The sequence below is a fragment of the Nicotiana sylvestris genome, chromosome 7, assembly GCF_000393655.2.
Source record: "Nicotiana sylvestris chromosome 7, ASM39365v2, whole genome shotgun sequence".
In the NCBI taxonomy this organism is placed as follows: Eukaryota; Viridiplantae; Streptophyta; class Magnoliopsida; order Solanales; family Solanaceae; genus Nicotiana; species Nicotiana sylvestris.
This window is the reverse complement of record NC_091063.1, coordinates 38699189-38726863: the sequence shown is the minus strand read 5'-3', so window position 1 is coordinate 38726863 and position 27675 is coordinate 38699189. Positions and strand designations below refer to the sequence as shown.

The window sequence follows — 27675 nt, the reverse complement described above, 5'->3', positions numbered from 1 at the left end:
CTGACATGACTACTGCTACCACTACTCCAGCTCTCCAGGAGACTTTGGCACAGTTCATGAGCATGTATACCACTTTGGCTCAGGCAGGGTTGCTTCCCCTTGCTGCAGCCACATCTCAGGTCGGGGGAGGAGCACAAACTCCCGCCGCCCGCACTCCTGAGCAGCGAGTGCATGTTGAGCAGGCCCCTGAGATTATTCCTGTACCACCTGCAATGCCAGTTCAGCCTAGGGACAGGGCAACGACTTCCGAGGAGGAGTAGCTGAGGCTTGAGAGGTTCAAGAGGTACAAGCCTCCTGTATTCAGAGGTCTAGCAACGGAGGATGCTCTGGGATTTCTAGATAAAAGTTACCACATTCTCCGTACCATGGGTATATTAGGATCGTGCGGGGTTTACTTCACTACCTTCCAGCTTTAAGGAGCTGCCTATGAGTGGTGGCGAACCCATGAGTTAGACAGTCTGGATGAGGCTGCTTCACTGACTTGGACTCAATTTTTAGATCTGTTCCTGAGAGAGTAAGCTCCTTAGAGACTTAGGGACGTATGGCGCGCCGAGTTTGAGTATTTGCACCAGAGTGCTATGACTGTCTCAGAGTATACTGTCCATTACACCAGTTTGTCTAGGCATGCACCAGCCTTGGTTTCTACTGTTCGCGAGAGGGTTCGCTGGTTTATTAAGGGGCTTATTCCCAGCATCAGGTCTAACATGGCTCGTGAGTTGGAGATAGATATTTCTTATCAGCAGGTGGTAAGCATTGATAGGAGGATTGAGGGTATGCATGCTAGGGAGAGAGAGGAGAGGGAAGCCAAGAGGTCTCGAGAGTCAGGCCATTATTCTGGTGCCCGTTCCCCAACTGCAGGTCGTCATGGTAGGGGTTATATGAGTCTCCCTATTCATTCAGTTCTTCTAGCATCCAGTAGTGCTCCAGCTCCTCCTAGGCCTCAAGAGACTTATTATTCACCTCCGGTTTCCAGCGCACCTCCTACGTGGGGTGCTTTTAGAGGTCAGTCCAGTAGACTTGGCCCGACCCAGTCACAGCCACCACGTCCTCCTAGAGCTTGTTTTGAGTGTGGTGACACACGCCACGTGGTGAGGGATTGCCCTAGACATGGGAGGGGTGCACCTCCACAGACTTATCAACCACAGCATGCCCCGCAGAGTGCTCAGGCTATGGTTACAGCCCCAGTTGCTACCCTACCAACTCAGTTAACTAGAGGTGGAGGTCGGGGAGGTAGAGGTCGCCCTATAGGGGAAGCTAGGACAGATACTATGCCCTTCCTATCCGTACCGAGGTTGTTGCCTCTGATTCTGTCATCACAGGTATTATACTGGTTTGTCACAGAGATGCATCGGTTCTATTCGATCCAAGCTCCACTTATTCTTATGTGTCTTCTTATTTTGCTCCGCATTTGGGTGTATCTCGGGATCCCTTGAGCTCCCTATTTATGTTTCTACTCCTGTGGGAGATTCTCTTGTTGTTGGACTGCATTTATCGGTCATGTTTGGTTGCTCTTAGTGGTTTTGAGACTAGAGCTGATTTATTGTTGCTCAGCTTAGTAGATTTCGATATTATCTTGGTCATGGACTGGTTGTCGCCCCATTATGCTATTCTTGATTGTCACACTAAAACCGTGATGCTGGCTATGCCAGGTGTACCGCGTGTTGAGTGGATGGGTACTTTAGATCACACTCCCAGTAGAGTTATTTCTTTTATTAAAGCTCAGCGTATGGTTGAGAAGGGGTGTGACGTGTATTTAGCTTATGTGAGAGATGTTAGTATTGATACCCCTTCAGTTGATTCAGTTCTAGTAGTATGGGATTTTCTCGATGTGTTTCTAGCTGATCTTCCAGGCATGCCACCTGATAAAGATATTGATTTTGGCATTGATCTGTTGCCGGGCACTCATCCCATTTTTATTCCTCCATATCGTATGGCTCCTCTTGAGTTGAAGGAGTTGAAGGATCAGTTACAGGAATTGCTTGATAAGGGTTTTATTCGGCCTAGTGTATCACCTTGGGGTGAAGAAAAAGGATGGTTCTATGCGTATGTGTATTGATTATCGCCAGTTGAACAAAGTAACAGTTAAGAACCGTTATCCTTTACCTCGTATTAATGTTCTGTTTAACCAGCTTCAGGGCGCACAGGTGTTTTCTAAGATTGATTTGTGCTCAGGTTACCATCAGTTGAAGATTCGGGAGCAAGATATCCCGAAGACTACTTTCAGGACTCGGTACGATCATTACGAGTTCCTTATTATGTCATTTGGTTTGACCAATGCCCCAACAACCTTTATGCATTTGATGCACAGTGTGTTCCGGCCGTATCTTGACACATTCGTCATTGTCTTTATTGATGATATTCTAGTGTATTCCCGGAGTCGGGAAGATCATGAGCATCGCCTGAGGACTGTGCTTCAGACTCTGAGAGAGAAGAAGTTATATGCAAAGTTCTCGAAATGTGATATTTGGTTGGATTCAGTGGCATTCTTAGGCCACGCGGTATCAAGTGAGGGTATTCAGGTAGATCCAAAGAAGATAGAGGCCGTGTAGAGTTGGCCCAGACCATCCTCAGCTACCAAGATCTGTAGTTTCCTTGGTTTGGTGGGCTACGTTTTGTGAAGGGGTTTTCATCGATTGCAGCCCCTATGACCAGGTTGACCCAAAAAGGTGCTCCATTTTAGTGGACAGAGGAGTGTGAGGTGAGCTTTCAAAAGCTCAAGACAGCTTTGACCACAACCCCAATTTTGATACTGCCTATAGGTTCAGGGTATATGGTCTATTGTGATGCCTCGAGGATTGGCCTCGGAGCGGTGTTGATGTAGGATGGTAGGGTGATTGCCTACGCATCTAGACAATTGAAGATACATGAGAAAAACTACCCTATTCACGACCTTGAGTTTGCTGCCATTGTTCACGCCCTGAAGATATGGTGCCATTACTTATACGGTGTGCCTTGTGAGATTTATATTGACCATCGAAGCTTGTAACACCTGTTCAAGCAAAATGATCTAAATTTTCACCACATGAGGTGTTAGAGTTGCTAAAGGACTATGACATCACTATTTTGTATCACTCAGGCAAGTCCAATGTGGTGACCGATGCTTTGACTCACCAGGCAGAGAGTTTGGGGAGTTTGGCTTATTTACTAGCATCAGAGAGGTATATGGCGATGGATATTCAGGCCTTAGCCAGCCAGTTTGTGAGATCGGATCTTTTGAAGCCCAGTCGGTTTGTAGCTTGCGTGGTTTCTCGGTCTTCCTTATTTGATCGTATCAGGGAGCGACAATATGATGACCCTCATTTGCTTGTCCTCAATGACAAGGTTCAGCACGGTGATGCCAGAGATGTGACTATTGGTGATGATGGGGTATTGAGGATGCAGGGTCAGATTTGTGTACCCAATATTAATAGGCTTTGATAGTTGATTCTAGAGGAGGCCCATAGTTTGCGGTATTCCATCCATCCGGGGTGCCGTAAAGATGTATCAGGATTTGAGACAATACTACTGGTGGAGGTGGATGAAGAAAGATATAGTTGGATTCGTAGCTCGGTGTCTCAACTGTCAGTAGGTGAAGTATGAGCACTAGAGACCGGGTGAGTTGCTTCAATAGATAGAGATCCCGGAGTGGAAGTGGGAGCAGATCACCATGGACTTCGTAGTTGGGCTCCCACAGACTTTGAGAAAGTTCGATGCTATTTGGGTGATTGTGGATCAACTGGCTAAGTTCGCTCATTTCATTCTTGTGTGTACTACTTATTCTTCGGAGCGGTTGACGGAGATTTATATCCAGGAGATTGTTCGTCTGCATGGTATTCCAGTGTCCATCATTTCAGACAGAGGTACTCAGTTCATATCACGGTTCTGGAGGGCCATTCAGCATGAGTTGGGTACTCGGGTGGAGTTGAGTACAACATTTCACCCTTAGATGGACGGACAGTGCGAGCATACTATTCAGATTCTTGAGGATATGCTCCATGCGTGGGGTCGAGTTTGGAGGGTCTTGGGATCAGTTCTTGCCATTGGCGGAGTTTGTTTACAACAACAACCATCAGTCCAGTATTTAGATGGCACCGTATGAGGCTTTATATAGGAGACGATATAGATCCCCAGTGGGCTGGTTTTAGCCGGGTGATGCTAGATTATTGGGCACGGACTTAGTTCAAGATGCTTTGGAAAAGGTTAAGGTGATTCAGGATAGGCTCCGTACAGCCTAGTCCAGACAGAAGAGTTACACATATCGGAAGGTTCGTGATGTTTCCTATATGGTTGGAGAGCGTGTTCTGCTTCGGGTTTCACCTATGAAGGGCGTTATGAGATTCGGGAAGAAAGGAAAGTTGAGTTCGAGATTTATTGGCCCTTTTGAGATATTGAGGCGTGTTGGGGAGGTTGCTTATGAGCTTGGCTTACCTCCCAAATTGGCCGGAGTTTATCCAGTATTCCATATTTCGAAGCTCCGGAAGTATCACGGTGATCCGTCACACATGTTGGATTTCAGTTCAGTCCAGTTGGACAAGGATCTATCTTATGTTGAGGAGCTAGTGGCAATATTGGACATGCAGGTTAGAAAGCTGAGGTAAAAGAAAATTGCATCTGTGAAATTCAGTGGCGGGGCCAGCCGGTCGAGGAGGCGACCTGGGAGACCGAGCAGTATATGCGCAACCTCTACCCTCATCTCTTCACTACTTCAGGTATGTCTTTATGTTTGTTCGAGGGCGAACAAATATTTAAGTGTAGGAGGATGTGACAACCTGGCCGGTCGTCTTGAGAATTTACGCCCCGATCCCCTATTAACTACTTACTCCAAGTTTATTTTTGCTATTTTAATTTGCCGGGATGTTTGGTTTTGAGTTTCGGAGAGTTTTGGGACACTTATTCCCTAAATGAGAGCTTAAGTGTTGAAAAGTTGATCATAGTCAGAACAGTGTGAAGACGGTCTCGGAATGGAAATTCGATGGTTCCGTTAGCTCCGTTAGGTGATTTCGGGCTTAGGGGCGTGTTCGAATGGTATTTTGGAGGTCCGTAACTAATTTAGGCTTGAAATGCCAAAAGTTGAATTTTTGAAGTTTCTGGTTCGATAGTGAGATTTTGATTCGAGGGTCGGAATGGAATTCCAGAAGTTGGAGTAGCTCCATAGTGTTGAATGTGACGTGTGTGCAAAACTTTTGGTCATTCGGACAAGGTTTGATAGACTTTTTGATTGAAAGCGTATTTTTAGAGTTTTTGGAATTCTTAGGCTTGAATCCGATGAAAAATAGGTGTTTTGATGTTGTTTTAAGCATTTCGAAGGTTGGAACAAGTTTGAATGATATTTTAGGGTTGGTTGGCAGGTTTGGTTGAGGTCCTGTGGGCCTCGGGATGATTTCAGATGGTTGACGGAAAGATTTTGGAATTAAAGTTGCAGCTTCAGCTGCCGGGTCTTTCATAACCGCACATGCGGTTTGAGTTCCGCAGGTGCGACGCTATAGAAGCTGCTCAGCAGTCACAGAAGCGTAAGTGAGGAAGGGGCCAGAGTCCGCAGATGCGGTCAGGAAACTGCAGAAGCGGCACCGCATCTACGGTAATGTAGTCGCAGGTGCGGAAAGTCCTCCTTAAGTGAGAAGTCGCAGATATGATCTTTGGTCCGCAAAAGCGGGACCGCAGATGCGGAAACAACTGGGCAGAAATATGAAATTTAGAGGGCTTAGTTTCAAAAGTTAGAAATTCGATTTAGAGATTGGGAGAGGGTGATTTTGAGAGGAAATTGAAGAGGAGATCATTGGGTAACGATTCTTTAATCCTTTCTAGTTATATTCCATCAATCTATAGTTAGTTTCATCATTTAATTTCGGATTGGAGATGAGAATTGGGGAAAAGTTGGAAGAAAGTTCTTAGACTTAGAATCTGACTTTTGATTGAGAATTTGACCATAGATTTGGATAATATTGGTATGCATAAACTCGTGAGAGCGTGAGGACTCTGAAAATACAAATTTTACCCAATTCCGAGACGTGGGCCCGAGGGGCGTTTTGGTTATTTTACCTAATTTCGCATATTAGCTTAGAATTTCTTTGTAGAATCAGTTACTTGAAGTGTTATTTACATTATACAATTGGATTGAATAGATTTGAGCCATTTGGAGTCGAGTACTCATGGCAAGAGCGTGGTTTCGGGTTGATTTTGAGCTGTTCAAGGTAAGTGGCTTGTCTAACCTTGTGTGGGGGACCTTCCCCTTAGGATATGATATATTTGATAATTGAAATGCCTTGTACGTGAGGTGACGAGCGCGTACTTGAGCTAATTGTTGAAAATCCGGTTTTTTCCTTAAGTATTTCAATTGAGTTCTTTTTCCTGTTTTATTCTACTTGTGAATGTAGACTGTTGCTAGTTTAGAAAAACATGTTTAGTTGACTTAATTGCCCATTTGCTTAAACTGCCTTAATTGCATTACATGAAGCGTGTTAGGCTAGAATTAACAGTTTACTTGGTACAAAATTTAGCTTAATTGGGTATTCTTGTGTTGCTGCTGTGTGTTTTTACTTTGGGACTACGGGGCGGCATCCCGGGAGATCCCCTGTACGTATTTATGATCTGAACTGAGGTGCGGTATACTAAGATATCCCTGGAACATATATTGAGAATACCAAGAGATCCTCGGGATACCGAGAGATCCCTAGCATATATTGAGGATACCAAGAGATCCTCGAGATACCAAGAGATCCCTTACATTTATTGAGGATACCAAGAGATCCTCGAGATACCAAGAGATCCCTAGCATATATTGAGGATACCAAGAGATCCTCGGGATACCAAGAGATCCCCGGCTATCATCCTTGTTGTGAGTGGTACTTCCTGATGGTTGCCTTTCTTTCTGTTTCCGTTATTGTACTGCTTTTTATCCTGTGTAGATTCTTAATTGTACTATTTATCTTATCCTGTAATATTATTATTTATTTAACCTCAGTAGTGCCTTGACCTTCCTCGTCACTACCCGACCGAGGTTAGGCTTGACACTTACTGAGTACCGCTGTGGTGTACTCATGCCCTTTCTGCGCATGTTTTTCATGTGCAAATCCAGGTACTGCTACCCAGGCCTATCATCCTTGAGGAGGCGACTAATCTAGAGACTTTGAGGTACATCTGCTGCGTCCGCAGACTGAGAAGTCCCTTTCTATTCCTGCTTTTAGTATTTAGCCCTTCTATATTTTTCTGTTCTTATTAGACATTCCGGAGTTAGAGCTATGCAGTATTGATCTTAGCTTATGATTCGTGGGTTTTCAGGTCTTGGATTTATGTTTTGGTATTGAGAGTTAAACATGGTGTATGCCGAGCGGTATATTGAAACACTGTTACTACTTTATTTCTGTTTTAAATTATTTTACTTCCGCACATTTTGGTTTTTCTTCCGCAATTTAGGCTTACCTAGTCGTAGAGACTAGGTGCCGTCACAATGGTTCACGGAGGGTGAACCAGGGTTATGACAATAACGTCGTAACCTTTTCGCATATCCCATATACATATATATACATACATATATACGCGTATATAACGCCATTTGAATCATATTTCAGTCACTGTGGGCAACATCATCATCACATACCTGGAGTAGGAAAAACTTCGTATAATATTCAGCTGGAAACCTTCGTGGATTGAACTTAGAATCCAAAAATCGGATTAAGCTTCTGAATCAGTGGAAGCTGATGAACGAAATTAGCTTCTGTTTTTTTGGCGTTGAAGTGCCTGGTCGTTGCAACTTCTATTTCTTTGAACAAAAATTTCCAGCCTCCTACTTTGTTGAATTGATGAACGTTTTTGTTCTTAAATTCCAAATCAAGAATGAAGCCTTTTTCAATGTTATTTTGTTCTTATCTTTTTGACCCATTTTTAATTGTAACAAGACTTATATCTTGTCTTGGATACCACGGTTGCCACCTAAACATAGGGTGACTAAGAGTCACCTTATGCTGCCATGTCACTTCGGTGTAAATTATTAAGTTTTTATCCGCTTATTAGTTAACCGGGAGATGTCCTGCTACCCGGTAATTAATTAATTACCCGCATAATTTAAAAATTACCACACCTTACTTAAAATTCTACTTATTTTTAAAATTCTTCATATATACTTTATATATTATACTACCGTGGTCATATGGTACCTTGCATGGTACTAGTTCATAATTATCGGGTATTATCGCTCGACCCGTATTTTATTCCAAATTGACCACTTTCAATGAAACTCGTTTTCTTTAATCTGTGTACCCTCTTATTCTTCATAACACTTATTTATTGCTTGCTATAAATAGCGTAAGTACGTTAATGTCAAGATGATCCCATCCCTGAGTCTACATCGGTTAACTGAAAATGAAATTTTAACGTACAATACTTCAGGGAGCAACATCGTTGTAACTTAATACTGCAAAACGTGACATCACCGTAATACTACGGGGCGTAACATTATTGCCCAATTTGGAACATTCGTCCTCGAATGTTGATTGATGCACTTATCATTTTCATAACTTATATTTTCCGAATACTTTAGAACTTCCCTTGCCATCTAGGTTTCTGTTCTGTGATATTCCAAAGTCCAGGGCATTTCCCCCTTAGGTCTCCTTCTCACACCACAATTTTTAGTCGGAATCTTACCAATCTCGTAACTGTTGCTACCTTTCATCATGCAGCATGTACGATTTTGACCAATAAAGGTGCCGAATCTCTAGGCTTCATATGTAGAACGTGATAAGATATCCCTTTGAGCATCTATGAGTATACTGAAGTTCTTCGCTCGATACTTTATTGAATTTACGAATATTGCTATATCTTATTGCATAGGTCCGTTTAGCCATCCGTATGAATTTACTACCATAACTCTTACTTTAATTTATTGTTGCTGAGGTCTGCTACCAAATCCCAGCTTACTCTCGTTACTTATTCCATATGTATAATTTAAGTCCTTTAATGCTTCCTCATTACTGCTCATCTTTAGAATGACGGCCTAATCTCATCTCATACTTTGTGACTTTTGTCCATCCATTGTTGATTTACCTCAATATTGATCTACAATATACCACTGATAACTTGAAACTTCTTACGTAATACTTTTTCCACTAGGGCTTACATTACATCAAGGAATATTCGAAGTAATTTTCCTGATCAACTTAGCGGTGATACTGTACTTCAATACCGTATTCTATAGCATCCCAAGGTGATTCTCTTACGTGGGTATTTTAATCCTGTCCAATTCATAAGATCCGTTTCTTTTCTTCGTTGAATCATTACTCAATCGAAGGCTCAAGCATCATCTTTTATCTATTACAATTACACCCTCATTCTATTACCAGGGTGGCATTCTAAATGCTATTAGTCTTAGACTCCTTTGAGTTCATTCAGGCTATAGTGAACTTTGTATAATTTAGAGAAACCATCTGCTCTTCTTGTTTTCAATGGCTTAATCCTGAGGACTTATCCATTTTCGTTACCTTCTCACTCTCCCTTTCTTATCCTTACTCTTGTCTTCTAGAACCTTGTTGCTTCACCATAAAACGATTTGTGACCTACACAACTCTATTTATATTACTTGCAACCTTTCAACTTGCTTGCATCATAGATTTCCTTATGTCATTCTGGGACATCAAGGGAGACATCACATCGTCTCTAACTCTTATTTATTGTCTTAATTGGCCTCCTCGATACCTAGAACCATAGGCTATGAGATATGCCACTGACTATGCCGCTATCATTCCTGGATATTGAATCCCAGCACTCCTAGCCTTCTATCCGAAGTATGAACTCTTCACATATTCTGCCTTTGAGTATCTCGTATGTTGTTCACCTTTACCTTACTTACCTTAAAATTTTGCATCCTATCTTCTATCCCTTTCCTGACCTTTCTTCCACCTAGGTGTAATTCACGTCCATAACTTGAAGCTCTATTATAATACTCGCACCTCTGCTATATACATAATCCGATGAGAGCTTCATACTTACTTCTTATGAGGTTGGTAATGCTTCTAACTGGCTTTCTTGTAGCCATTATAGATTATAGATTATAGATTATAGTTGTTGTATTATTTCTCTTGAATATCTGATATTAAGAGTGATTCTGTCATGTTCTCAAGAACAACTTCTATAATTATTCTAGGTCCAATAATCAGACTCCTGATTTACTTGGGTGATATGATTTCTTTAGTTTCCTCTTCCTTCTGATCAGCCTTTACATAGGCTTAAGCTATCTTCCGACCCGTGGCCCATGGTATCAGTTATTACCTTAGCCTTTTATGGGTGTTATGGGATATCTATGATACAATCTTCTAACGATTCAGTCCTTTGTCTATGCCCTAGGCTCAATTCTTTCTTTTAACTTATACTGAAGTCTTCTATGGCTGTATATGCTACATGTATAAAACTCCAAACCCTTAAGTGAGTTCTTAACGCAACCAACTCTGGATCGTTGATCGAATAATTTCTTTCGTTCCATCTTAGATTTCTTTCAACATAAGCTATTACTTTTTCTGGTCTTTCTGCCCCCTTGTTGCATCCATACTTAGCTTATCTTAATGTCCACACATGCCATAGTTTTCATATAATTCATATGATCTCGAATATTACTTTTAACTTTACTTTCCATTCATTAGTCATGGTAGGTGCCACTTTCCTTTGGAGTGCTTACAGTGTTGTTGTGAGACTGTTGTTACACGACCATTTTCTCTTTAGGTTGTTGTCTTATGTTGAAGCCTTCTTTCTTATTTCCTCAGTTAGTCTTTCGTTGTAGTACTTAGGGAGAACCCTTGACCCTCGTAAAGCTCTGAGCTTATTACAAACCTTTTGATGTCCTTCCTTGCCTATAATTATCCGTAGTTGCTTACCTCCGTGCCCTTGTACTTGTAGGGTTGCTTCTGAACTGGCATATTGATTGGCTTCCTAGTGGCACTTCCTTTTATCCCCATAACACTCATATGGTACCTTTAACTACCCCGACCCTTGTTTGAATATATCTCAAGTATTATAATGATATTCTTTGAGGCTAAATTCTCCACGTTGGGTTCTACTATGTTTATCTTACATGATCTGATAACTCGTCTGTAACCTCCTATTTAGCCATAACTGGGGTCTTCCTGACCAATTACTAACTACTCGTTGGCCCATTCTCATATTAATATTCCTCGTAATCTTTCTTGGGTTATTTCCTTTGTCTTAACTTACCTCTCGCACTGGCTCCTTATTTATTAATAACAACTCAGGCAGGAACCTTTTCTTCCTCTCCTTGACGTCATCTAGCACAATATTCTGAAATTTTATCATATCTGTGGGATTTAAATAAGTGCAATCTCATCCCTTTCATTTTTATCGCATTCTTCCTTTACCATTCCATAGTCACTAAAACCACTTAATTCTGACTTAATGCCACATCATTCCATATTCCCCCTTTAGGGGTGTACTAAGAGTTGTAGCCACGAGGATCTACCTATAGATATTTTACCATTTCATCTTTGGCGTTGTTCCTCAACATCAATGATCCTTACTCGCCTTGCGACAATCCTTCTATACCAAGGATGACAAATTCCCTTACTCACGAGGGTGACACTTAATGTAATTGGTACATATAGTCCCTTAAGCTTAACTTTGCTAACATTGCTTGCTTTAGGGAAGCGTCTTCCCGAATGACCATTCTCTGAATTTCTCATGAACCTTCTTCTGTTGTCCGTCCTATTATTGCCAGAATGCGATCTGAAATTCTCATGATGCTGAATATTACCAAATCACTCAGTCCCTAATTCATATTTAGTTTATCTTATTCACCAGCCCATACTGTTTTCTATTACTTTGGGGTCTAACTTTTCCTCTTAGTAATCACGCTAGAATTGCAAACTTATTTCTCAAAATGAGGATATGATTGTATGGCCTATACTCTTTTGTTGTCCTAAGGCCTGTCATTTCTCGTAATCCTTCACTTGACTATAGATTTTGTAATATTGTCATCTTTTGATCTACCATTGTCATCCATATATCACATCTTACTCATAATTCTTCATTAACTCTTTTCTTATTTCCTGCTAATATTTATGCCGATCACTTTATTCTGAAAACTTGAACAAGACATTCTTTTGCTTTTAGCCTTCCTTTGCTCCATCCAATGGCTCTTCAGGTTGCTTAATGTTCTCGCTTTATTAGGGACGCGAGCCACACTAAGGTAATATTTATCCTTTTGAGGCTTGTAGTGTATGTCTTTGTAGTATTCATATCTGGCTGCACTATTTCAGAGTGCACCATCTGGGTGTCTCATAAAGAGATCTATTGGAATATTTGCAATATCCTTTAGAAATGTCAACTGACGCAAACAATTCATCTATCATATCTTCTTATACTACTTCTGTTAATCCCCATACGGCATATCTGGAATGAGTGCGACCAATTGTATATACCTATATTACTATTGAATATAACTCAAAAATCTTATGTTCCTCTGCCTCAATAATATACGTTGTTAACCTTCATTAACTGGGTGCCTCGTACCCTTCTTCATCTTGCTTCTTCTGCTTGTTGAAACTTGTATTTATCTTCTTAATCTCTCATTGTCTTTCACCATAAAGATGGATAGACATTCTTGCCCTAAGGCTTTTTATCAGGAAGCTTACACCTTTCAGTATACCCATGATCTGTTAAAGACCTCACATTTACTTATCGTAAGCATCATACGAAAACCCAATTCCTCTCACTCAGCTGCTCTTCCACAACTATCTCTCTTTCCAACCTTCTTTTCGGATGTAGGTATCGTTTTATTACGAATAAAATAGAATTTCAAAATTTGAATTCTTATAAGTGAGCTCTACCACACGATCTAGAGTAAGAAGAAAGAGTGACAATCCTAAATGCCCTATAGCCTCCTGCTTATAAGTGTGGTGCACGACACACCCATAAACAAGACTATACTAGACACAGCTTGTAGATTCCCTAGGACAGAACAGCTCTGATACCACTTTTGTCACGACCCAAACCGATGGGCCGTGACAAGCACTCTGTACCTTACTCGATCGAGTACCAACGTAACGTATCTTTCCTATTACCTCATCATATACACGTGACATACGGGCCTAATAGGCCAACATAATCATTTATAAAATCAAAACATAGGCCGACAAGGCCGTACAATCTTTCACGTATATGACATATGTCTACAAGCCTCTAAGAGTACGTAAATGTTGTAAAGGTCAGGATAGATTCCCGCCATACCAAACAATACACGTCTAAATCATACTAACCAAACAAGCAACTCCGAAGCAAATGGAGCACACCAACATCTTCCGCTAAGCTGATAGCCTACTTGGAGGGCTCTCAACCTGTCTATCGGGACCTGCGGGCATGAAACGCAACATCTCTAGGCAAAAGGGACACCAGTACGAATAATATACCGAGTATGTAAGGCACATAAATAAGTACATAGGAGACATGGAAGAAATATAGAGTACATGACTCAACCTGTAAGTCTGAATAACTTTGTAAATCATAAATTAATTTTAGCGTCATGCATATGCGTATGAATGTCATGTCGTGCATAGGTACATGTTTCATAACATCATCAACCTATGAGGGCATCCCACCATATCATATCGGCCACTGTGGGAAAAATCATCATCGTATACGAGCTGATCAGGTGGTGGTGCGTATATAACTTCATAACCTTTCTGATATCCCATATACATATATATACATACATATATACATGTATATAACGCCGTTTGAATCATATTTCAGCCACTGTGGGCAACATCATCATCATATACCAGCTGATCAGGTGGTGGTGCGTATATAATGCAGTATCCTTTTTCTATAGCATATATATATATATATATATATATATATATATATATATATATATATATATATATATATATATATATATATACATACATATATATATATACACATATATATATATATATATACGCATATTTAACGCCATTTGAATCATATTTCATCCATTGTGGGCATCATCATCATCATATACCAGCTGATCAGGTGGTGGTGCGTATATAACGCCGTAACCTTTTCTCATATCCCATAAACATATATTTACATATATATGCGTATATAACACCATCTGGTCATGAGTCAATTCACATGTATGAAATGCATGAAAAATACGTAATAATCTCAATATTCCTTCCGGATACATTTTTCCGATAGTGTACTATTCAGAGACCCATGAGCAGAGGATAATAATAATAATTCTCGTGGGGAATCAAGAATATAGACACCTCTACTATTTCTATGAATAGAGTAATTTATAGAAACTGTGTATTTGCTCGTTTCTTTAGTATAATTTGGACCATGCCAAAAGAAAGAAGGGAGGGCCTTAACATACCTAGAGTAGGAAAAACTCCGTATAATATTCTGTTGGAAACCTTCGTGGATTGAACTTAGAACCCAAAAATCGGATTAAGCTTCTGAATCAATGGAAGCTGATGAACGAAATCAGCTTCTGTTTTTTTTAGCATTGAAGTGCTTGGTCGTTGCAACTTTTGCTTCTTTGAACAAAGTGAACAAACTTTCCAGCCTCTTACTTTGTTGAATTGATGAACGTTTCTGTTCTTAAATTCCAAATCAAGAATGAAGCCTTTTCCAATGTTATTTTGTTCTTTATCTTTTTGACTCATTTTTAATTGTAACAAGACTTATGTCTTGTCTTGGATGCCAAGGTTGCCACCTAATACATAGTGTGACTAAGAGTCACCTTATGCTGCCACGTCACTTCAGTGTAAATTATTAAGTTTTTATCCGCTTATTAGTTAATCGGGTAATGTCCTGCTACCTAGTAATTAATTAATTACCCGCATGATTTAAAAATTACCACACCTTACTTAAAATTATATTTATTTTTAAAATACTTCATATATACTTTATATATTATACTACTATGGTCATATGATACCTTGCATGGTACTAGTTCATAATTATCGGGTATTATTGCTCGACCCGTATTTTATTCCAAATTGATCACTTTCAACGAAACTCGTTTTATTTAATCCGTGTACCCTCTTATTCTTCATAACACTTATTTATTGCTTGCTATAAATAGCGTAAGTACGTTAATGTCAAGATGATCCCATACCCGAGTCTACATCGGTTAACTGAAAACGAAATTTTAATGTACAATACTTCAGGGTGCAACATCATCGTAACTTAATACTGCAAAACGTGACATCACCGTAATACTGCGGGGCGTAAAAACAAGCATTGTCAGGCGCATCCAATATCGCGAACGGAAGGGGGGAAAATTCCTCCCAGCATTCCTGCAAACCAAACAGCTTAGAGGGTCGATAATAACACCCCAAGGGGTGAAGTCGGTTTCGACGAAGCTGGAAGGATCAGTAGCGGATCTGGTAATAACAACGGGAATGATCCCTTCAAAATTGAGCTCATGAGTGAAATAAAAAACGAATGGATCAAAATGTGAAGGAGTTTCACGCTCGGATGGATCAGATTCCGGGTGCACCACCAGTATTAAAAGGCCCAGATTCGAAAAAATATACGTAATTGCCGTTTAAACTGAGCGCAACACTAGAGTTAATCCCAAAGAGATTCAATATGCCGGACATGATAAAATACGACGGGACTTCGGATCTACAGAATCACATCACAACCTATACCACAGGTGTGAAAGGGAAATATTTGGCTCAACATGAGATCTAGTCGGTCTTGCTGAAGAAGTTTGGTGAAACCCTCACAAAAGGGTCCCTGACATGGTATTCTCTCTTACCCCGAGCATTCAATTGATTCTTTTGAGATGCTTGCAGACTCATTCATTAAGGCCCATGCCGGAGCAAGAAAAGTTCAAGGTAGAAAGGCAGACATATTCAGGATTGTGTAGGGTGAGTCCGAACTTCTGCAAGAATTCGTGATTCGGTTCCAGAAAGAGATGATGTTTCTATCTGTGGTACCGGATGAGTAGGCATCGGAGGCATTCACAAAGGGTCTAAATCCGTGAAGCTACAACACCTTCCAAAAGCTGAAGGAAAGCCTACTCGAGTTTCAAAAAACCAGATGAGCGGATGTCCATAACCATTATGAGTCAAAAATAAGGATAAAGACGATCAGATCAAGTTCTCGGTATCAACGAAGGGATGGGATCGATACAAAAACCAAGACAAATATAAAAGCGACTTTGTTGCTAATTGGCAGTCCTCTAGAGGTCATTTTCTATCGTATGAAATAACCAAAGGTCGTAACAGCAAAAGGTTTTGGTCATCGTATAAGTTTGCTCCTGATAGAAGAAACTATCTCGGACGAAATAACAGGTCATTACAGGAGAAATAGGTGCCAAAGGCCTGAGACTCTACATATCTCAGGTTATCAGACTACAACTTGAACATCAGCTTAGTAGAGTTGGTATCGGCAATAAGGAATATCAAAGAAGCATGGTTCCCAAAGCCAATCCGATTAGTTCTTAGCCATAAGATCTCAGTTTATGGTGTGAATACCATGGGACTCACGTCCATGTACTGGGGATAGCTTACATATTCTTAAAGAGGTGGCGACGTTGTTGAAGAATGGACATCTCAAGGAGTTTTTAGGTGACCGAGCCAAGAACAACTACGTCCGAAGCCAGGATAATGCAGAGCCTTTGAAGGTGGCAGAAGGCTCCCCTCGGCTAACTATCAACATGATTTTTGGAGGAAATAAAGTCAATGGTGTAACCTTTTCAGCAGCAAAGAAAACGAAGATATCGTTGACTCACAAAAAGAGACTTCGGGAGGTCACAGAAGATGACATCACTTTCACGAAGGAAGAAGCTGACGAACTTCTTCTGCCACACAACGATGCTTTGGTAATCGCTCTAAATGTTTTGGATTACAAAATTAAACGTGTTTTGGTTGAACCAGAAAGCTCATCCAACATAATACAATGGAGAGTTTGAAGCAAGCAAAATTAATCGGGAACATCGTTCCAGCAACAAAACTCTTAGCTGGCTTCAACTTGAAAAGCATGACAACCCGAGGGGAGATTTTGCTGCCCACACACGCCGAAGGAGTAACAAAGACCACTATATTTGAAGTGGTAGATGGATATAGGTTATAATTGAATCCTTGGATGGCCGTGGATACATGAGATGAAGGTTATACCCTCAACATATCATCAGTTGTTGAAATTTCCTAACTGGAAGGAGTCAAGCAAATAAGAGAAGATCAACCGGCAACAAGAAATATGAACACGGTGACTATTTCCAACAGCAAAGGGAAAGAGTCCAGCAAATAGCAATTACAAGAACCGACGCCATCTCTCTTTCCAAATGAAGACGATAAGAGCGAGGAGTTATCGTAATCCTATTAGGTTCCGAGATATTTTCAGGCACCGGAAGAGATAGATCTGACCAAGTCAACCGTGGAAGAACTCGAGCAAGTGGCCTTGTTCGAAGAATTTTTGGAAAGGCTATTTCACCTGGGGACAAAATTAAATCCGAGCTCAGGTTAGGGTTTTTAAATTTTCTTAAAGCCAACGTTTACTGCTTTGCATGGTCGTAATCGGATATGACAGGTATCCCATTAGAGGTACAATCTACAAGCTAAGCCTGGATCCAAATTTCCCACCAGTAAAGCAGAATAAGTGCTTGATAGCCGAGGTCAGGAACATGAGATCATTTGAAATACCTCTAAGAGACTTTCAACATTCTGAGGAAGCATAACATGAAGCTTAACCCAAAGAAATGTGCGTTTGAGGTTGATTCTGGTAAGTTATTGGGGTTCCTGGTCTTGCAAAGAGGGATCGAGGTAAATCCCGATAAAATCAAACTTGTCAAGGACATTTCAGACCAATTGACAAGTGTAAAGGAAGTATAAAGGTTGTCTGGGAGGTTGGCGGCTCTAAGCATATTCATCTCAAGATCCTCAAAAAAGTTCCACCACTTCTTTTCACTTCTAAAAAAAACAATTTCGCATGGACTCTGGAATGCAAACAGGCACTTAAAAACCTATACAAAATACCTATCCAACCCCCCATTACTGTCAAAACTGTGTGAAGGCAAACGGTTGTTGATATATCTTGCAGTCTCAGGGGTAGCATTAAGTGTCGTCTTGGCCCGAAAGGAAGAAAGTATGCAACTTTCTGTTTATTATGTCACTAATATATTATCGAGAGTGCAGCCTCGCTATCTGCACCTCGATAAGCCGGCATAGCTCTTGTAGTCTCCTCTCGAAAGCTTATGCCTTCTTTCCAGTGCCACCTGATAGCTATTATGACGACTTTTTCACTAAGGAATTTCCTTCACAAGCCTAAATTGTCAGGTCGTTTAGCTAAATAGGCAGTCAAAATTAGTGAATTTGACATTGAGTACAAACTTAGGACTGCGATCAACTTGCAAGTTTTGACCGACTTTGTGGCTGCTTTCAGTCTCGGGTTAATGCCCTTGGCTGCTAAGGAAGTAGTGCTGGTGTCGGAAATGACATCGGGACTTTGGACCTATTTAAGGATGAAGCTTCTAATGTAAAAAGGGTCTGGTCTCGGGATAGTTCTAATCACGCCCTCGAGGAAGCCCTGAGGTAGGCCATTAAAATTGTTCCGTTAACTAACAATGAAGCCGAGTTTGAGGCTTCAGTTGTAGGATTGGAACTGGCCCAGGGACTAGGTTCCAAGGTCATTAAAGTGAAATGTGACTCCCAGCTGGTAGTTACTAAGTGTCTGGTATTTTTGACACAAATGAAAAACACATGGGACAGTATTTGAACAAGGTTCAAGCATTGCTTGCACGATTCGGTGAATGGTCAATCATACACATTCCAAGGGAAAAAAATGTGGAAGCAGATGCATTGGCTAATTTTGGATCATGCACGGAGATGAAAGGATCTCTGGTACTATCGTTCAACTTCTACATTCAGTGTTGGATGTGGACGGTAACTGCGAAGTCAATTTAACCAACTTAGTCTGGGACTGGAGGAATGAGTTCGTCGAGTACCTTCAACATGGTAAATTAAATGAGGACCCAAAGACGTCCGAGGCACTACGGAGCAACAGTTCGTTATTGCCTTGTAGATAGGCAGTTATACAGAAGATCATACCAAGGACCATTGGCCTAGTGTTTGGGGGCCTCGGAGGCAGATTACTTGATAAGGGAAGTCCACGAAGGAGTTTGCGGGAACCACTCTGGTGCAAATTCAGTAGTTCTAAAGTTGATCAGGGCAAGTTACTATTGGCCCCAGATGGAACAAAACACAAAGGCATTCGTTCCAAAGTTTGACAAAGATCAACGTCATGCACAGTTGGTCCACCAACCAGCATAACTTATGCATTCGGTGTTGTCCCCATGGCCATTAATAAAATAGGGAATGTATATGATTGGTCCTCTACAACCGGGTCCCGGAAAGGTAAGATTTCTTTTAGTTTTAACTGACTACTTTACTAAATTGGTTGAAGCAGGTCCTTACCAGAAGATCAATGAGCGCGAAGTGATCGACTTTATATGATTCCACATAATCTGTTGATTCAGAATACCGAAGGAAATTGCCTATGACAACGAGCTGCAGTTCATAGGTTCAAAAGTCACAAATTTTTTGGATGATTCGGAATTATAGGGGGTTACATCTTTACCATTTCACCAAGTGCTAACGGACAGTCAGAATTAACAAACAAGGTAATTATCCAGAACCTTAAAAAGAAGTTAGAAGATGCTAAGGGCAAATGGATCAATGAGCTACCGGGAGTGCTATGGGCATACTGGACAACGAAGAAGTCAAGCATGGGAGAAACACCTTTCTCTCTCGTGTATGGCGTGGAAGCTCTGATACTGGTGGAAGTGGGGGAACTGACTTTAAGGTTTTTCCGAACAAATGAAAAAGCAAAAAATGAAGCATTGCCGGTGAGTCTGCACTTGCTCCATGAACACAGGGTCTTGGTGTACGTGAGTATGGTGGCTCAAAAGCAAAGGATGGAAAGATATTATAATCACAAGGCCAATGTCTTCCGATACTTCAAGGTAGGAGACTTGGTTTAGAGAAAGGTGACTCAGAGCATTCGGGAAGTCAATGCCAGAAAACTAGGACCGACATGGGAAGGTCCTTACCGGGTTTCAGCTATCACCGGTAAAGGGTCATACGAGTTGGAAAATCAAGATAGAATCAGATTACCCAGCTATTGGAACGTGAATCACCTCAAAAGGTATTAATCCTGATAGATCCTATCAATACTGAAAGTATATTCTGCATTCTTTTTCCCTTCATCCAGTTTTTGTACCAATCGAGTTTTTTTAGCAAGGTTTTTACTGAGGCAACAACGAAAAGCATACTACGAAGGGAGTGTCATCGGAAAAGGAAAGACCTTTAGATATCAAGGTGTGAACATTTAATTTTTGTACTATTTTAACACCTCCTAAAGTCATTAGTGTTTTGTTAATTTAATTGTTTTCTCAAATTTTGTGTCTTTAATTGCATATTTCCTATCATGAAAATACCAAAAAATAATAGTTCTTCCTTCATTTGTGCATTTTAGGAATTGACTAACTTTTCAATTGGTGAATCAATCTAGTTAATTGATCATATGAATAAGTTATTTAATTAATTTATTTGTTTGTGTAAATTTAGTTTAATAAGTAGGATTAAGGAAGAAATCTGGCCAAATTTGAGAGAAAAAGTGGCCAAGAGTGCAAGATAAGGAGCTGCCATTGAAAGGGTCCGAAACTACGTAGTTTTGCCTCAAAACTACGTCGTTTCGTTAAGTGAATCAAGATTAAATCTCATCCATTTATCTCTCCCTCATCCAATGGTCCACAATCAATCTCCCAACTAGGTATTTAAGACTTAGAAATGCTAAAAAATTTCCCCATTCCCCCCATAATTCTTTTCTCCTTCCTCTATCTTCACTCTTTCTTTCTCCATAACTTCCGCCTCTCCATCGCCGCCAGAAATCGCCCACCTGCGGCCGACCACCTCCAAATCACCCCAAAATCGTACCATACAACCTCCTCATTACATATCTCCAAACCAAATCCTTAACAAAACCCTCAAACCCCTTGAATTTTAGATATAAGAAACTTTAGCCGCAACGTTTTTGCCCAAATTCTTAAAGTTCCAGCCACTAACACCCCACAATACCTACATCAATGGATAGAGCTCCTCAAGACCTACCTATTGATGTTAATTATACACCAAAAATCCGGTGACCAAAAATCCGGCCAAATTCACTCCGGTTGTCTTTCGTCTTTGAAGAAGTCAAACGCAGCCTAGAAAGAGGCTACGAAGTGGTCGAGGGTTGATCAAATTATATTATATAAGGGGTCCCCGGGCCTATACTTTCTTTTTTATCAAAAAGGTCTGTGGACCGGCGACCTCCCTGAACGCCCTCGTTTGGCATGCCACCATTTTTCGGCCACTTAAATTTTAAAATGGTAAAAATGCTAATCTTTTTTCATGGTTGATTTGTTTTATTATTTTTTCAGATGTTTATATTTGCCTCTTATTAATTATTTTAGCATTAGTTTTTGAAGTTTTAAAGTGCTAAATTTTCTATTTTTGCATTTGTTGAAGTAGTAGAATAGTTTTAGAGTACTTGAGTGTAGGGTCCGTGTTTGATTGCTTTCACTGTTTGAAGTATAATACTCCAAAAATCTGTCCCTAGTTGGTAAAAGAAGACTGTTTCTTGGAGAGTTTTTTGTTTTGGATAGATTTCTGTTAAAAAAGTTATCATTTTGGACAGATTTTTGGAAAAACAAAATTTGTCCCAAAATCCTTTCTCCTCCTATATAAAGAGGATTTCTTTCCTCATCTTACACACATCTCGGACTCTAGAAAGACACATCTTTTAAACACTCTATCACACATTTGCTAGGCATTTTTACACACTAAAAATACACTTTTAGCAGTAAAAATCAGCAGCTGAACTTAAAGAAAGCAAGCTGAAATTGTGAGCTTTATGAGTGCTTCTTAGAGTGAAAACTCTTTTAAAAAAGAATAAGTCTTTTGGAGTTGATTCCGGGTCTCTTCTCTAAGGTTTTGGGGCTGTCTAGATACAAATTTGCTGTTGTTGCTCGTTTTCATTGTTGTTTTTCTACTATTTTGCTCTTGTTTCTGCTCATCTCATTGTTGTATTTTTATTCTGCAAACCAGGTAATTACTATGTCTTTGTATTGCAGATTTTTGATAGTAATAAGAAGATTCGAACTTGTCCGGATGGCTGAAGCATGTTGTACTTGGTGTTTGCTTAAGAATAAATATTGTACCTATGTATAAAAACATGTAAATATGCAGTAGTTATGGCTTTTAGAAGATAACTCTCTACTTATTGTTGTCTAGTTGTTGAAAGTCCGTATCTCACCTTATTGCACTTAAAAGTCTTTAATTTACTTTAGATGAGCATGTTGTAGATATGATCTAATTTCTTTTGTTTACTGTGTTCACACCTTTATTAGCTTGTTTTGGCATTTTCTTACATTAATTTGTTAACCTTTCCTTGAAGTTATTCTTCGAATATAAAAATATAATTATTGAATTTTTCTTGAATCTTATTTTTGTTTATTAGCATTAGATTTCAGTGAGCTTTTATCATGTTTCGGTTACATCATTTATTGAGGTGAATTATTATTAGCATCAAATTCGGTCAGTTTCATGGTTAAGTTGAAATAAAGTTTGTTCTGTGGGACTTAAAAAGAGATTTGGGGTTTAACTACTAATTGGCTCATTCTATCAAGTATCCATAAGCTGAATTGTTTTCTTAGTCAATAAACCAACTTTTTTTTACAAACAAATAAGTGGCCTAATGTCATGGAATTCCAATAAGCATAAACCTAGCAAGTTCAAGTTATAGGTTAGTTAAATAAATTTTAATAATAGTATATCCTCTCCTCTTGAATAATTAATTAAATTATCTAATCTCTTTCGTAATTAATTAATTTAAACGCTGGGCAATTAGTATGCGCGCTTTAACTCATGGAATCGCTGCGTAGCGTGATATTTAACATTCGATAAATTAATTCAATAATCCCATACCATACCCATTAGTTTTAGTTAATTTTTAATTTAGTAATTCTTTGCTAAAATTGCGGATTCGCTTGCGTAGCGCGATAGTTGACTTTTAAATTTTCAAGAGCTAATTTTCTCAAATGTAGTAATTTTTCAAAAATACTATAAATAATAGATTGTCATGATTTCGCATTCGCTTGCGAATCACAACTATGATAAGTTAATTTTGTTAGTCGATCACGCATTCGCTTTGCGTAGCGTGGTTATGACGATATAGTTTATCCTGTAAGCACGTGATTTTTGACCCTCCCCGAGAATTTTCACATTTTTAGCGTGAATATGTGAAATTGGGTCTAGTATAGCTATTTTAACTATTTTTACTTTATTTCGTTGCAAAAAGAAAAATTTCAAAAAATATATATATAAATTTTAGTTTATGTATCTCTCATAAACTTGAAAAATACAAAAATTGCACTTTATTTTTGTACTTTATATAATTTCGAAAATTACAAAAAAAATATATATAGTTCTATTAAGGTTTTATAGTCATTTTAACTTTGAAAAATACAAAAAATATTACCTCATATTTTATCTTAATATTTAAAAAACGAAAATTACAAAAAAATAGTTTTATTAATATTTTGTAGCTATTTTAAATCTTGAAAAATATTTAAAAAGATATAGTTTTGTTTAAATACTAGTCTTATTTTTGGTAGTTATTTTGCTTACATAGGACTAGTTAAGCAACGTGTTCCTATTTCTCGGGTCCAGGCAAAAGAATAATATTCGGGTTCAAACTACCCGCTTTTAGGCCTAATTTCGGACCTAGCCCATAATAAACCGAGTCCAGGACACATGGGGAACCCCACCACGCGTGGGGGACATAAGTCTCGAACCCCACCACGCGTGGGGCTCATTTCCCTGGGCAAAGCCATGTCAAATACACGGACAAACATTTGGAGAAGGGGAACTTTGGAATTTTTGGGAGAAAGGTACTGCTCACGTTTCTTCTTCTTAAAGAAGAAGAAGCAGAAACCCTAGCAAAAAAGGAACCACCCTCCTCCTCCCAGCTCGACCATCATCACTACCCAGCCCGACGAGTAGCAGCAGCGTCATCACTGTCCAAACACCACCTCCATCAACAAACCTCCAGCTCCAGTCCGTCACCTTCCACCGCGACCAAACAACCATCGTCCAAACACCACCACCAGTTCCAGCCATCCCGCCCAGCAGTGAACGAAACCACCATTGTTACCCACCCAGCGACGCCCAGCTCCACCATCGCCTCCTTCCTCCATTAAATCCGGCGAGCCCTGCTGCTTCGTCACCTTCCCCAGCACCATGACCAACAGCAACAACTAGCTCCCTCCATCGTCTCACATAGCCCCCGACCATCACTTCTCCTCCTAGCTCCATCGTTGCACCCCCCGTCGTCAAACACCACCAGTCGACAACCCATCAGCCCAGTTATCGTTGTTCTTTCATCATCGTCGTGCAGTCCGTTGAGGTCTCCTTTGGTTCGTCGAGGTCCGGTACGTCGAGGCAGTCCGTTGAGGTCGATGTAGAGGTTTGGTCCATGGCTCTTTCCGTTTTTGTTTTTTTAGGTTAGTAAACCTCAAGTGTTAGATAAGGAAATGTTACGTTAAATGTTCGAAGACACAATATATAAATTAGTATGATAATTCTCTGCTTATGTTTTCACCGTATGCATTTTGTTCATTTTGCGTTATGTTATTATTGTTTACTTGATGTCATTTGATTTAGTTGTATTAGTTGTTCTATGACACAAGTTTGACGTTAATCTGTTCGTCCTTTCCTTTGCTTAGGTCATTCGGACAAAATTATTATTAGTACATGCTCTTACTACGCCCGAAACACTCGTTCACTAAACTCATTTTATTATTATTTTTTTTTGACAAGTTATGAGATTTTGGTTGTAAAAAGTCGTAAGGTTTAGTATTGTCAAAGGCGTAAAAATGGCATCCTTTAAAAAAAATAAAAAAGGTAAATAAAAACAAACAAATAAATAAACAAAAAAAACGAGACTAGCTTCGCCAAAAATAAAAATGTACAGATTGCGGAGCCCTCACAAAATATATGTATTAAACACTTAGACTCCGGGACGGGCCGTTTAGCAAAATTCACGGCCCTACCCAATATAATAATGCGCTAGTTGCTTTAGGCGCGCCTTTAATAATGTTATCTCCCTAAACTCGGGTGCACATTTATGTGACCCAAATCCAAATCTCAACGAAATCGAAATGTGTCTCTAATCACGGGTACATTGACTGTGACGTGGTATGAGATGCATTTCCATGACGTTGCAAATTCCTTTTTTTAATAATGAATGAGATGAGCCTCGCCAAATAAAAATGCAAATTGCGGGGCCCTCAATAATTAGTCATAATAAATACTTAGAATTTGGGATGGACCGTTTAGTGAATTTCACTGCCTTCCCTAAAGATAAATAACGCGTTAACCTCTTTAGACGCGATTTAATTAAATGACTTTCTTAAACTCGGGTGTGCATTTCATGTGATCCAAATCCAAATCCTAAAACATCAAATAAAATATGTTTCGGATTGTGGGTGCATTTCATGTGACACAGTCCAAAGATATGTTTTAAGCGATGTTCACATTCCTAAAAGAAAATAATGATGATAAAGCGGTAAAAGATAAAATTTGCACATGGTTCATAATTGTATTTAAAATCAGATAAATAAGCCGAATATAACAGTTGAGCGACCGTGCTAGAACCACGGAACTCGGGAATGCCTAACACCTTCTCCCGGGTTAACAGAATTCCTTATCCGGATTTCTGGTACGCAGACTGTAATATAGAGTCATTCTTTTCCTCGATTCGGGATTAAAATTGGTGACTTGGGACACCCTAAATCTCCCAAGTGGCGACTCTGAAATAATTAAACCAATCCCGTTTCGATTGTCCTTTAATTGGAAAAAACTCCCCTTGTACCCTCGCGGGTGCGGAAAAAGGAGGTGTGACAGCTCTGGCGACTCCGCTGGGGATCAGAGGACCCAGAACCACTGGTTCAGGGTTAAGAATTCGAGCTTGAAATAATTGTTATTATTTGGCTTTATTTATTATCTGATTTTTACATGTTTGAGCCTAATGTGTTAAATGCTGCTTTTACCGCTTTGATATTATTTGAACTGTATATAAACTGTGCCGAAACCCATATCCTTTCTGAGTCTTCTAAATCATGAAGAAGGGTGTACTTCGTACGACTTCTTTTCTGTATAGTGTCAAATCCCAATTTAGAACGAGGTTCGGACAAGTTGCTAAGCCGGTGAAGCTTCTGTATTCCCGGTACGCTGCCCCCCCTCGGCTCGAGCTGTCCGCTCGGGTAAGCCAGGTCTAGAACAAACACCCAGGTTTTGAACCTAGAATAACTCAGCTTCATGCCGGATCCCTAGTAGGAACGTTTATTTGCATCATGTGCATTTGACTTAGGGGACTCAACACAGGGGTTGGGTCCGTCTAGGACAAGCAACTTGAAGATAATAGACCATCTTTTGGCATCCTATGTGCTACATGTCGAATTTACTCAAGGGCGAATGGGTCATTTGGTCATTTCCATCATGGTGTTATTTTAATCAAAGCATGAGGAACATTTGTGGAATTCAAGAAGCCTTGGAATTCCCTATGTCCCCCACACTTCATTTTTGGGAAAAGCACATGGGGAACATTTGCAGAATCCAAGAATTCTTGGAATTCCCTATGTCCCCCACGCTTTCATTTTGTGGAAAAGCACATGGGGAACATTTGTGGAAACCAAGAAGTCTTGGAATTCCCTATGTCCCCCATGCTTCATAGTTTGGAAAAAGCGCATAGGGAACATTCGCGGAGTCCAGGACGTCTTGGAAGTCCTTATGTCTCCCATGCCACATTTTTGAAAATAATAATAAATTAAATATGTATATATATATATATATATATATATATATATATATATATATATATATAAATGAAAAAAGGAAAAAAAAACATCAAAATTCAAAAAGATTTTGTATGTTGTCATCATTTTCAACGAATTAGAAAATAGTGAAAAAATGAGAAAGTGACAGTGTAGAGATATAACTACTTATTTTTAGAAGAAAAACCAATGTCCGAGTAGGTATCAAAACTCTGACGAAATTTTGAAAAAATAAAAAAAATATGTCTTGTTAGTTTGTTTTATTAAAATCAAAGGAAAAGTAGAAAAATCATCATTGTTTTGCCTTGCCATAAAAATGAAAGTAAAAAAAAAAAAAAGGGGTCTTGTTTTTAAAATAGGTTTATTTATTTGTTTATGAAAATGCCGAAATTAAAATAATCCAAAAATATTTTCCATTATTCACTTCTTTAGAAAGTCTTTCTAATTGTTTTAAATATATATATATATATATATATATATATATATATATATATATATATATATATATATTTATAATAAAAAATCCGAAAATATTTTGATTCTTCTTTCAAAAATTGAAAAGAAAATTCAAGATTCAAAAAAAAAAACATTTAGAAGCGTTTCTTTTATTAAAGGTAAAATTCCAAAAAATATATTCTTCTTCTTTAGAATAAAAAAAAAAGCAAATGAAAATTCAAAAAATATATCTTAGAAGTGTCTCTTTTAAAAGGAAAATCAACCAAAATAAAAAAAAATATACTTCCTTTCTTCCTTTAAACTAGTTCTTTCACGAATTCACAAAAAAAAATCAAAAAAAAAAAACAAAAAAAAAGGGTTAGTTCATCTAC

At 39.3% G+C, this 27675-nt stretch overlaps 1 protein-coding gene across 1 annotated transcript; it reads left to right on the top strand.

The window, feature by feature from the left end:
• The first annotated feature begins 18674 nt into the window (after nucleotides 1–18674).
• On the top strand, nucleotides 18675–19954 carry LOC138873007 (uncharacterized). Its single transcript, XM_070151432.1, has 2 exons — nucleotides 18675–18857; nucleotides 19577–19954. The coding sequence occupies exons 1-2, from the start codon at nucleotides 18675–18677 to the stop codon at nucleotides 19952–19954; spliced, it is 561 nt and encodes a 186-aa protein (XP_070007533.1).
• Nucleotides 19955–27675: the final 7721 nt, after the last annotated feature.

Excerpts from the sequence above, each read along its gene's own strand:
- LOC138873007 (XM_070151432.1), top strand. The coding sequence starts at position 18,675 with ATGGGACAGTATTTGAACAAGGTTCAAGCATTGCTTGCACGATTCGGT. Across the intron at positions 18,858-19,576 it reads TTCAGTGTTGGATGTGGACG|TCAGAATTAACAAACAAGGT; the intron begins GTAACTGCGAAG and ends GCTAACGGACAG.